Raw genomic sequence first — 12,388 nt, forward strand, 5'->3', positions numbered from 1 at the left:
GAGCTTGAGACTGAAATAACTGCGATAAACGTGAAGGCTGCACGCTTTAAGAAACGTTTCCATTGTCATCATTTCAGACGTGAATAGATATTATTAGGTACTCATACATTTCTATAAAAACTTTTCGATACCTTCTGTTTCTTAAAAACAAAGACAAAAGTTCTTTATCCAGTAGGATCTTTGTTAATTTTGAATTTTACAGTTACCATTTTTGGCGTTTTTAATAAAAAATATGAAAAAAGTTAATAAGAAGAAAATAATAGCTTTTCGGTTGTTAAGCTGCCTAAAAGTTAGAGCTCGGGTCTATAGGTAAGCGTGAGTTTTACCATACAAAATATTGTTATGATAGGTTTTTGTTATATTGAAGACTTCAACTACAAAAGGCTTTTACCACCTTTTTAAGGATATCTCTGCCTCCGATTCAAGAAGGTGTAGGTTCGAATCCGGCCAGTATTACGTGTCTCAAACGGTAAAGGAAAAACGTCGCGAGGATAACTGCATACCTGAGAATTTGCTTAATTCTCTGCGAATGTGAAGTCTGCCAATCCGCATTAAGCCAGCGTGGTAGACTATTTGGCCTAACAAACACTAATTATGAGAGGAGACTCGAGCTCAGCAGTGAGCCGCATATGTGTTGATAATGATGATGAAGCGATTTAGTTTTAGGGAGGGAGGAACACCATTCTCAAAACAAACAGATTTACATAGAGGAAGGAGGTAGGGACTAGGGTGGATACCTACTTACGGGTTGAAAGACTCCTCAAAAATGTTTATACAAAACACAGTAAAGAAAGATATATAGTCATCGAATGATGTCAGTAAAATGAAAGAGCAACTAAGGTACGAGTAGATACGATTCGATACGTTTAAACAAATTTGCGAGTATTATTTACTAAGGCGTTTAATTTAACACAAACCATTTTAAGATTTATGACAGTAATTTTAATTAGGTTAACACTTTATACATCCAAATTGGTTTACGACTTAGGTTCTTCCTACTTACCTATTACAAACTTTAATTTATTCACTTAAAGTGAAATATTCATCAAAACACGTACGTATGCAAAATATCTTACCTATAATACACCCTTTCATTTTTGCGTTAAATTAATCTTATTATAAACATCTAAATAAGTAGGTATATATAACAATGATCGAAAAGCACGTTTGGTTTAACAGGCGTCGAATAAAGTTGTGAGGATTCCAAGGGATTCGAATTTAACAAATCACTGCTGTCTACTAAACGCGCTTCGTACTTGAAATATTTGATATGTCGGTTAGGGGTAAATGGGTCAATGCGACTACAGTCGGCGGTACATAAAAGATAAACTGATTGCTACGTAGAAAGACGTTGAAATTTTAACAGGATTATGTAGCATGCCTACTGAAGTAGGTACCTAATTGTATTTTTAACCGACTTCAAAAAAAGGACAATGTGACGACTGTATGAAATTTTCATCTTACAGTACGTTTACATTATTGTAGGTTTATGTCGAACATTCACAGAGCAAACACGCCACACGATTTCCAGAATATTTCCAAGAAGTATACCTAACAGTCTTTTCGGGTATTAACAGATAAATAAATATTTATTTTTAAAATATTCTTAAATTTACAACTTTTCTATAGATAATAATAAAATATAACAAACCAAGCATTAAGCCCGCATGATGCAGACGAGCGGCGGCCCGAAATGATTTCTAATTTTAAAATTTAATAAAATTTTCACTTCTACTCCTGAAATCTCAGGTTACAAGCGACCTGCGATATCGTGAGTAGAAGTTAAAATTTTATTAATTTTGAAAATCAGGCATTTTTATCGTTTATTTAAATGTCCGATAGTCGAAACCAAAAAATACGTATAACATCGTGTGTAGTATGTTACAACAATCATTTTGGTACCAATTTTACATTGTTTTAAAGAGTTCGGGATCGGGGTGAAGTTTAAATTTTGGTTGTTAGCCGCTCACCTAGTGGTAAGTGGACCGTAGTCTATTGACAGAGCAAGCAGGAGACTGTAATAATAGTGCACAAGTATGTGCGCAGACACAGGTGCACTTTCTACTTCATAGTCTGATAGGACGGCAGACCGAGATGACGGTGAAAGATCAGGCGCAGGACCTAGGTGCTTACTGAGGCACGGAGGTGTACCTTCCCAGGTTCAGGCTGCTATTAAGAATTTTCTTGAAAGAAAAATCGAATGACGTATTTTTTTGTGCCTGACCCAAGATTCGAATCCTGAACCACTTAGCCTAACTAGCTAACCACGGGGGCAATGAGGAAAATTAACTTAATCTATCTATATGTAAGTTTCTAAGATTAGCTTCTTTTATTAGATTAACATTCAAATACCAAGGAATCTACATTGTGATTGTACCTAATGCTTTACATACGGCGATGTCACTTTACGTCTCGGGAAACGATTCAGTAAAATGAGTACCAAAATACGCAAATTTTTTGCAATCCTTTTCATGCTACCAATATTTTTTTCATATCCAATAACTGACGGCAGTCACGAACATTGCTGTAGGTCCCCGTGAGAGCTGTGATAGCCCAGTGGATATGATCTCTGCCTCCGATTCCGGAGGGTATGAGTTCGAATCCGGTCCGGGGCATGCACCTCTGGAAATGCATGCCCGGACCGGATTCGAACCTACGCCCTCCGGAGTCGGAGGCAGGAACATATTCACTGGGCTATCACGGCTGCGTAGCTGATATCACATCATCAGAAACTGATGAACATATCAATCCAAACACCACGGTTTCGAAATCGAATTTAGGGATTTCTTGCGAAACGGTCGACGCCGTCGATCTACTTAGTCGATTAAAACTGCTCTTTCCGGTCTAAGGAGACGATTAAAACTGCACTTTCCGGTCTAGGGAGTCGATTAAAACTGCGCTTTCCGGTCTAGGGAGACGATTAAAACTGCACTTTCCGGTCTAGGGAGTCGATTAAAACTGCGCTTTCCGGTCTAGGAAGTCGATTAAAACTGCGCTTTCCGGTCTAGGGAGTCGGTTAAAACTGCGCTTTCCGGAGCGTGGACATTCCAGACAGCTACTTGCGTTAAATATACCTACTTACCTACGTATCTAACCAAGATTAACGAAGCTGTCTGGCGTCTGAGGACCTTTTATTCCAAAGAATAAAAAAAGAAGAGGGCTAACTTTTTAGGAGTATGATGAAAATCCACACCCCGTTTGTCAAATGTCGTTTCTACACGACAACGTACTGGAACGCTAAATCGCTTGGCGGTAGGTACGTCTTTACCGGAGGGGTGGTAACCAGGCCAAGGCCGTAGCCTCCCACCAGCCAGACTTGTCTTCCAAGTCTGGCTGGTGGGAGGCTGGGGGGAAATCTCAATCGGCCCAGCTGGGGATCAAACCCAGGATCTTCGTCTTGTAAATCCACCGCGCACTCCACTGCGCCACTGAGGCCGTCAATATACATAGTGCTTTTCTTTGCTTTAATGTAAGTACCCTAATACAAACATAGTAATTAATAGTGCAATCAGTTTCGTAGTCACAAATTGGGCTTTTCTAGTAGAAGCAGTGTTTGAATTTTCCATGTCATTTTTGTTTGGTCCTAGCGGTACCGGGCGCGGCTCGATCGATAGCCGCAAGCACGCCACATTCTATTGCATTCATACTGCGTGATTATAATATGTATACACGACAGTTATAACGAGACAACTTAGGTAACTGTATCCGTTACTAAAATGAGTCTAATATACAAAATTCTCATGTCACAATGTTCGTTCTCATATTCCTCCGGCTTGACCGATTGTTATGAATTTTTTTATGCATATTCAGCAAGCTTAAGAATCGGGTACTACCTATTTTCCCGCGGGATTCGCGGGCTAACAATAATATTACAATTTACATTTTCTTTACATTCACTTAATAATAATATAATATATAACTAGAGGCAGAGAGGAGTGCCGTGATAGCCCAGTGGATATGACCTCTGCCTGCGATTCTGGAGGGTGTGGGTTCGAATCCGGTCCGGGGCATTTTAAGAAATTATATATCACGTTTCTCAAACGGTGAAGGAAACCATCGTGAGGAAACCTGCACACCAGAGAATTTCTTACTGCCAATCCGCATTGGGCCAGCGTGGTGGACTATTGGCCTAACCCCTCTCATTCTGAGAGGAGACTCGAGCTCAGCAGTGAGCCGTATATGGGTTGATAACGACGATAACTAGAGGAACCGGTCAAGCTTCGCTTTCCCTATCCAATTCTACTCCCACTCAACTCCTACCCTACCCTACTCCCATCCTACACCTACCCTACCCTTCTCTGCCGCTGCCTTACCCCTGCTTTACCCCTATCCATCCCCTACACTTACGTCAATCAATTGATTTGCTTTCCCGAAACTTTTCCAATAACACTTAAACTTTATGTTATGGTACTAAAGTTCAATTTGCCTTTTAAGTAATATTACGAATCCTTTGTATGGGAGTATAGAAAAATATGCTAGGGTGTTATCACTTTGTTTGAAAAATAGATAGTTGCCGATTCTCAGACTTACTGAATATGGTATGCACAAAAAAATCATAAGAATCGGTCAAGCCGTTTCGGAGGAGTAGAGTTATTAAATCAAGTAAGGTTCTGAGATTATACTGATTCTTGTTTAACATGCTACGCATGGTACAAGAATACAAAAATTTCATTAACACCAATTTTCATCATCAATATTATATTCCTTACACACTCCCTGTATTAGTAAAGCGGATAACAACATTGCAGCGCGGGGCAATACACCCGCAGCGCCATCTAGTTGTTAAATAATTTGAATGACTTGGCGGAGTCTTGGTCAGTTAAATCTTCAAGAGGCTGACTTTTAATACGCGAATTTATATTTTAATGTTGATTTATTCAAGTTCTATTAACCCTCGGCCTAGCCATTTTAATGGCCGGTCTGTTCGTTCAAATAGCTAGCTAATGAACGGATGGCTGCGACATATACATAAGCCACCATATCTGACAAACGATTCTATTTCTTCGCAGCAGTGTGCCTAGTGGGAGATCTCAATGTTTTCATACTGTTACTATCGCGTTAACGTAAACGCGAATTTATATGGAATTGTAACAGTTGTGCAGTAGTGCTACTAGATGGCGCAGTTTCAATTCCTTCTAAATTCGCGTTTACGTTAACGTGATCGTCACAGTATCAAACTGCCACTAGGTCCTCAGACCAATTATTGTTATTTCGGTGTTATTGAATAAGAGAGTTTGTCGATTAAATAAATATGTTTATTAAAAATAAAACAATATGATTGTAACTAATATTTATAATATTATTCGTGATTTAGCATTTTACAAAGAAATAAAATAATATTTACAAACAATAAAAGCTATGAATATGACTACATATTACATATTTTATGTAAATAAAAAAATCATTGACTCCCTTTAAACGTATAATATACATATACATCTTCAGAGCCTCTGCGGCTCGCGGACGCAATGACTAAAAATACATATAAACATTTACAAAATAAGTATGGATTACACGTTTTATATACTCAATACTGAGAACTACCTCTATTGTTGTATTGAAATATTTTACTAACATTTATACTACTACTAGATCTTTAATCATTGCGTCGGCATTTTAAGGATTTGTAAGTATCAGCAAACAACTATAATTTTTTTGAGTACATTTGAGTATTTTAGTCAATATAATGGACATTGATATTAGAGAGCATAGGCAATATGGCATAGACAAAGTGACAGATTTAGAAACTATCGTTTATTTCGTTTATGCTATTCCCTCCTACCACTCTATATCCTTTATGTTAGCAAACATTATTAATAATAAGCTGACTGGCAATATTATTATTTTATCCATTTCTAAATTTAAAATTGGGTTTGAAACTTTGAAATTTTTATATTCATTTAAAATTATGAATGTATCTATATAAATAGATTTTCTACATGGATTATATACCAAGAATTGCCAATATATATTATAGTTGTTTGCTGACACAAAAACCTCATTCACTAACATTAGTTAATTTTTAATCAACATTACTTTTATACCTTCATCAAAATATATATTTTTCTTCGTAATCCAGAATAACTAATATATTTCGTATTTACAATTAATAGCTTACTATATAACTGGTTTAATTTAATTTACTTTAATTTTGATGCTCCTTTACAGATTTCGTCTGAACAATATGTGCTTGTTCGTACAAAACTAACAATTTATATCTAGACAAGACCACACATATACACTCCCATACGCTCGTGTATACTAAAGAAACTGAGGTAATTGGTTTTGAAGATTTAAACACGGGCTACTTAACCAATGACTCGGACTATTTACAAAGTAAAAAAGTACGACACTTTTTTTGTCGACACGTGACCGATTGTGTGAAAATTGTGTTGTTATAAGTAGTTTTGGGTACGGATCAACGAAATTATTATAAAGTATGTTATAAAAACCCTTTCTGATTTCAAAGAAGTATTTAAAGGCATTGTTACCATGATGAGAATATTATTGATTATATTATTTTACTTAGTTAGTCATAATGTCACTGGAATCTTAGGTAAGGGAACAAAATTAAAAGTTTGACAATGCTGCGTTTGAATTACCGCGCCACTCAAAAGAGACAGCAGATGATTATGATTTTGCAGGATTTTTTTCCAATAAAACATTATTCTCATAATAATCAAATAGTGCCCATCTGGTCTCCTGTGTTATCATGTAAGTTTTCTCGATTCTTATTCAATTTTATATTATTCAGAGGGTAAAAATAGATTTCTTGATCATTGTGACAAGGTTTTCATTTCAACCAATTCATAAGGTTAGATACAGATCGGTACAAGGACTTCATTGCGGATCGGAAAGGGTTTTCTAACATACTAAATGTGCATTCACACAGGTACTGTTACATCTGTCAAAAAATTGCACAATATTAAATAGAAAAAAAAATACGAAGGTTATATATATATAAAACTAACTTAATTCCTATATACAAATTTCGTCTACTACGCAAGTAGACCTGCATTTTATATAATATTTGAGCACGTCGTTGTACAAAATATGTACAGCGGTATTTGGTAACGAGTGGTCTCATACACGCTTAACCTATCCATAGTGGCTTTTCCGTACTGTTCTTATATTATAGTTTACGTTGAACATAAAAATTCAAAGAAAACTTAAAATAAATCAGGTCACATAAAAGAAGGAAGAAATAGTACATTTAAAAGTAAAAGAATATTACACATTAAATAAATAAAAAAAAAACATTTCTCGTAATTCATGTGATGGGTTTAGCGTCAAGCGTGCATACAATTGCACAAACATTTTTCGACGTTTCACTTGACGTAAAATATTTACATTCATACTTTTGCTCACAATATCATCATCATCATCTCTCTTATTCATATACGCACAGACACAAAATACACACACACACAATATTCTATAGACGTACACAAGATAGTGTCTCTGTCTACAAGATTACAACAATAATAAAATTCAAATTACCTTTTAAAAGGCATGTATAGACAGACTTAAATTTATGTACTTTGTCGTTCGAAAATTTAAAGCTTAACAGATAAGCATGTACACTTCTATAGTACTTGAAAGCTGCTATAAGTCATATACAAATTATAACAGCTCAAAAGTACCTCAAAGCTGTTCGTTAAGAATTAAAGAGCTTCAAAGGAATCAAATATGATGGGCATAACAAAGTCCTCAAGCGACAGAGTGGAAACTAAGGGTTCACTATCAAGGAATAAACAAAGAATCTGTCTGTCTCTCCCTCTGTAGTGATATCCCCGCTTCCCCTGTACTGAACAGTCGAGGACTCGGTTATTTAGTTTATAATCTTTAAAATTGTGAGATGGCTTTCGATGTTTCATGTCCCGAATCGTTTTTAATAAATTATACTTTGTTGGATCGACAATACGCGAAATATTTTATACCTAATATTAATAAAAGTGCTCTATCCAATGCAAACGGAATCAATTAAGATTTCAATTTGTACATTTGATGTACAAATTTGCTCTAATTTAATTTGTGGTTGGTCTTTTATTTTGTCACATTTAGCATTTTAGCATTATACCTTACTATTAAGTACTTCATTTCACTGGGCTGTATCAGGAATAATCCAAATTATACTTCTGTAAATAATTATTCGGCAACTTCCGTTCTGTTAACAAATTGCCTTTTTTCTATTAAAGTATATTTTGTACATTACGGAATTTATAATTTGCTATGACATCACTAAAGCCGATTCTGTACAAAACTTTTAAGAATAACGCACGCAAAAATTTACAGAAACAGTTGTATATATTGCAAACATGATTACTTATGCATTATTATAAGTAGAAAACAAAAGTTTTTACTGGTAAGATAATATTAAAATTATTCCAGATATTTCGCTTAATCTACAAAGGTGTTCAATAATAATCATATTTCTTTCATTACTAATGTCCTTCAAGATTTCAAAGTATACACAATATCAAATCATATTTCATACTAAGACAAATGGACGCACCGATTTTTAACTCAATTTCGCATCAGCTTATCACTTTGATAGGTTGACGTGAGACCAATGGTTGATGTTACACATTATATCCAGCATCGATCTGACGTCAAATAACATTTTATTTTTATAATATATTTCAACGGATAACGAGTCCTTAGTGGAGATATTACAAACATTTGTGATAGCGAGATTAAGGATATCTAATCCTTCACAACATTATTCTAAACTGAGGGCGTAGACTCCGTCACACATTATACTCACGTAATAAATTGGGACCCATTGACGGCTTAGGCTCTGTCACACTATACTCGCGTACTAAGCTGATGCGGAACTGAGGGCGTAGACTCTGTCACATATTATACTTGCGTATTATACTGGTGCGCAACTAATGGCGTAGACTCCGTCACACACTATACTCGCGTACTAAAGTCCTTACCTCCGCGGGGAGCACTACTTGATGCGGTTCAGCACGAGGTCGGTGGTGACCACAAGCCCCTTCTGATAAGGGGAGTCAGCGAGCTCGTGCGCCAGTCTCGCCGCTTCTAACCCATGCTTGCGCGCCAGGAAACGCGTTTGCTCCAACCCACGTGACTTGTGCACTAACTCGAAAGCTTTCTCCACGTCACCCGCTTCTTGGAATCGCCTCATTATCATTGGGTTCAGCTCCGGGTACTGGAATACAATATTATATGAATTAACTTCACCCTAAAACAAATAGTATAGCGCTCACTAGTATGTACATAGTAGGTGAGAGCTTTTATTTTCACAAAAGGAACAAAGAAGATACAGCTATCTATCCGCTAGCATACAATGACAAGTTAAATTCTCTAGAAAAACGCGAATGGCGGACACTAGCTTACTTGAATATCTACCGGTATTCCGCGACATTTTTCGGGATATTCTTTGATGTTTCCGAGAAAACAACGCCGCGATGCTCTGAGGTGCATCACCGAGCGTTAATTGAAACAAAATTAATTAACTAACATACAAATATTATTCAAATGAAAAAATATACACATATGCACTATTAATAAACGAATTGATTAGAAAGTAATGGAATCAATCTAGATTGTAAACTTTTTTGCTGGTAGTTATAATAAATTTGAAAAAAATATACATAAATCGTCGACGAAACTGAGAAAGTCGTAAGAAACAGTATGAAATATTATATAAATTATAATTTAACATAAATAAAAACATATATGTATATACGAGTACAACCAAAAATAGAACCTTCACCTTTTTGGAAGTTGATTAAATACAATGATTGTTCTATCTGTGATCTTACATCTTCTAAACAACTTGACCGTTGATGTAATTTCCTACAATTTAACCTCGCAGAAGTTCAAACGCAAACGGATGCGATACTGTAATGTTTGAACAAAGAATAACAAATGTAACCTTGACAATTACACTAAATATTGTAGTCGATGGTTTTTGGCGGCTCAGAACCATTTATATCCAAGCATCATTCAATATCAGTTGACATAAAGATATAATATGGTTTATAGGATAGGTATCACCGAAATTGACATGGGCGATAATGAATTAAAAGTAATAACATAAACATCACTAATTAAGAACAGTACAAGACCAGGCCAGGAGATTTGAAGATTAGAACATGCTGTTCCATTGCGACGATATGAGGGTGATAATGAATCACTGCCTAGAGGTGCTAACATGTGACCAGTGAAGAAAAATATATATTTTTTTTTCGTCCAATGGCGTCTGAGATGTCCCAGTGTCCCATCTCTTTCGTATCAACGCAACGAAAGATAGTGGTATTTCCGGTTGAGCCGTCATTGGTTTAATTTTGTCTACTTCTCTTCACGAGATTACCTCATTAGTTTCATGTTAGCGGAGAGTCCCATACCTTAACCATGCATATAAGACATGAAGAAGCAAAAAGTTTTGTAGGAGCAATGACACATTAACAAAAATAACCTTGTGTCTTGCATTGCGATGGTAAACTGATTGGACTGACTAATGAGAAAAATTCCATACCCTAGCCATACGTATGAGAAATAAAGAAATAAAATGATATGTTTAATGTCAATCACACAGGATTGAAAATAGCCCGGTGTCTCGTAGTGCTTTGATAAGCTTACCATGGGACTTACGTATTACAAGGCACCGGTTCATTTTTAATCCTGTCCTGCGTGTGTGTGATGCTGTTATTGTCCAGTCAAGGCAAATCAATGTTTGTTACCTTTTCACAAGCGAAAAGTACAGGCGCGGTGGCCAGCCCCAATCGCAGGTCGGCCGCGGTGGGCTTGCCCATGCACTGCGCGGACGACACGAAGTCCAGCAGGTCGTCCACCAGCTGGAACGACAGGCCGAGGTTGCGCCCATACTGGAACGCCAGCTCGCTGGTGCTCTCGTCCGCGCCGCTCAACAGCGCCACCTGACAATTGTACATTTCTGTATTAATAATGAGTTTATTTGTTAGTTTAGTAGTAAGTAGAAACGTGCTAATATCTACTACGAATTGAAAAAAATATTTTTGCGTTGAAGAGTCAATTTATCGAGAAAGCCTAGTCACATTATAATATTGTTGGAAATAGTAGTTTGGGACGGATATGACGTCGCTCGATCTCATGTTGGCTCATGCCGACGTTAGGTGGCGCGACTTGTTTCGAAAAGAGTAGAGATTTAGAGAGGGTAGCGGTCAGTTGGCGGGAACGACTTGTAATATAATATAAGGCGCTCCTAAGTGTGCTCGTGGCGTTCGAGCCGTCCACATTACTTGTTGTGTAAATCTTTATGGGTTACTCGGTATAGGCGGGGGGAGTGACTTGAGTGGAAAAGTGGAGTGTTGGTTAACTATCAATGGCGCCTTTAACCCTACACACAACGTTCACAAGTGCGTGACTCCACTCAAGGTCATTCTCTGCCATCCTAGGGTCTTATTTTGGTTACAGTTTGATTTGTTAAATTTGTTAATTAAGTTGTCCTGACAAATGTTGTGAATCATAGCCTTTGTTCTCTTTTGATTTTTTCATTTTTGTAATCCACTTCTGAGTATGCTCAAAATATAATATCACGTTACGACCTATTAGAGCGGAACTTGAATGAAAAATGTGGCAAAAATGGGAAAATGTATTAAGTGTTTAAAGTGGCTGGACAATCGTGTACCAATGATTCCCCCAGTTCCTAACTCCAGACTAAGAATTTTTAATGAGAGCGAATATGTCAATATTACACAGCCCGACACGATCCGAAACCACACAGGCTACTGAAACAGGCCCTCTGAAGCAACAAAGAAATTAAGTTTAACGAAAGTATAAAATAACACTTACCGCTTTGACTGAGTTAGCGATGAGTGACGCAGTCTTTCTGTACGTTTTGGTGAGGTAGTGAGCGAACCGCTCGTTCTCAGTCTCTTTGCTGCCGAGCTGCATGAACTCGCCCTGGACTAAATCTGTGACCACCTGGAACACATCAATGAAATATTAACTTCAGGGTGATTATTTAAAACACGGGTTTCACCCATTAATGTGGGAATAACGAGATTAAAAGATGCCTATAGTATGCTAAATATAGGCCATAAAATATCTTGTGCAACATTTATCTAGACAAATTTAACTGCTAAGCCTTGATTTAGTTGGAATCTTCCATTAAATAGTCGTTATATTTTCTGAAATTTTCCAATGTTCCGCACAATCTTCCTTAATTCTTTGTAGAAAAAATGTAATAAAATGCCAAACTCGTCGATCTGTTCTCGAGTTTTGTGCTCGCCATCTGGCTATTCAGGTGTTTGTACTTAATAATAATGAATATTACCTGGCTGAGCACAAGTGTGACCTCGTCGCTGCGCAAGCGAGCTATCATCATCGACGCCACGGCGAGGATGAAGTCGCCGGCCATCGCCACCTGAAACAA

General features: G+C 36.9%; 1 protein-coding gene across 1 annotated transcript in view; it reads right to left on the reverse strand.

Moving 5' to 3' along the window:
* Positions 1-5,278: 5,278 nt before the first annotated feature.
* Positions 5,279-12,388, reverse strand: part of LOC112055112 (all trans-polyprenyl-diphosphate synthase PDSS1) — a 65,282-nt gene continuing 58,172 nt past the window's right edge. The window contains exons 5-8 of the mRNA XM_052884553.1: positions 12,290-12,379; positions 11,806-11,937; positions 10,716-10,910; positions 5,279-9,178 (exon numbers count right to left, since the gene is read on the reverse strand). Coding sequence (XP_052740513.1) covers positions 8,957-9,178; positions 10,716-10,910; positions 11,806-11,937; positions 12,290-12,379 — 639 coding nt within the window. The 3' untranslated portion in view covers positions 5,279-8,956. The remainder of the gene's footprint in view (positions 9,179-10,715; positions 10,911-11,805; positions 11,938-12,289; positions 12,380-12,388) is intronic.

Source organism: Bicyclus anynana, chromosome 12 (genome assembly GCF_947172395.1).
Source record: "Bicyclus anynana chromosome 12, ilBicAnyn1.1, whole genome shotgun sequence".
Classification (NCBI taxonomy): Eukaryota; Metazoa; Arthropoda; class Insecta; order Lepidoptera; family Nymphalidae; genus Bicyclus; species Bicyclus anynana.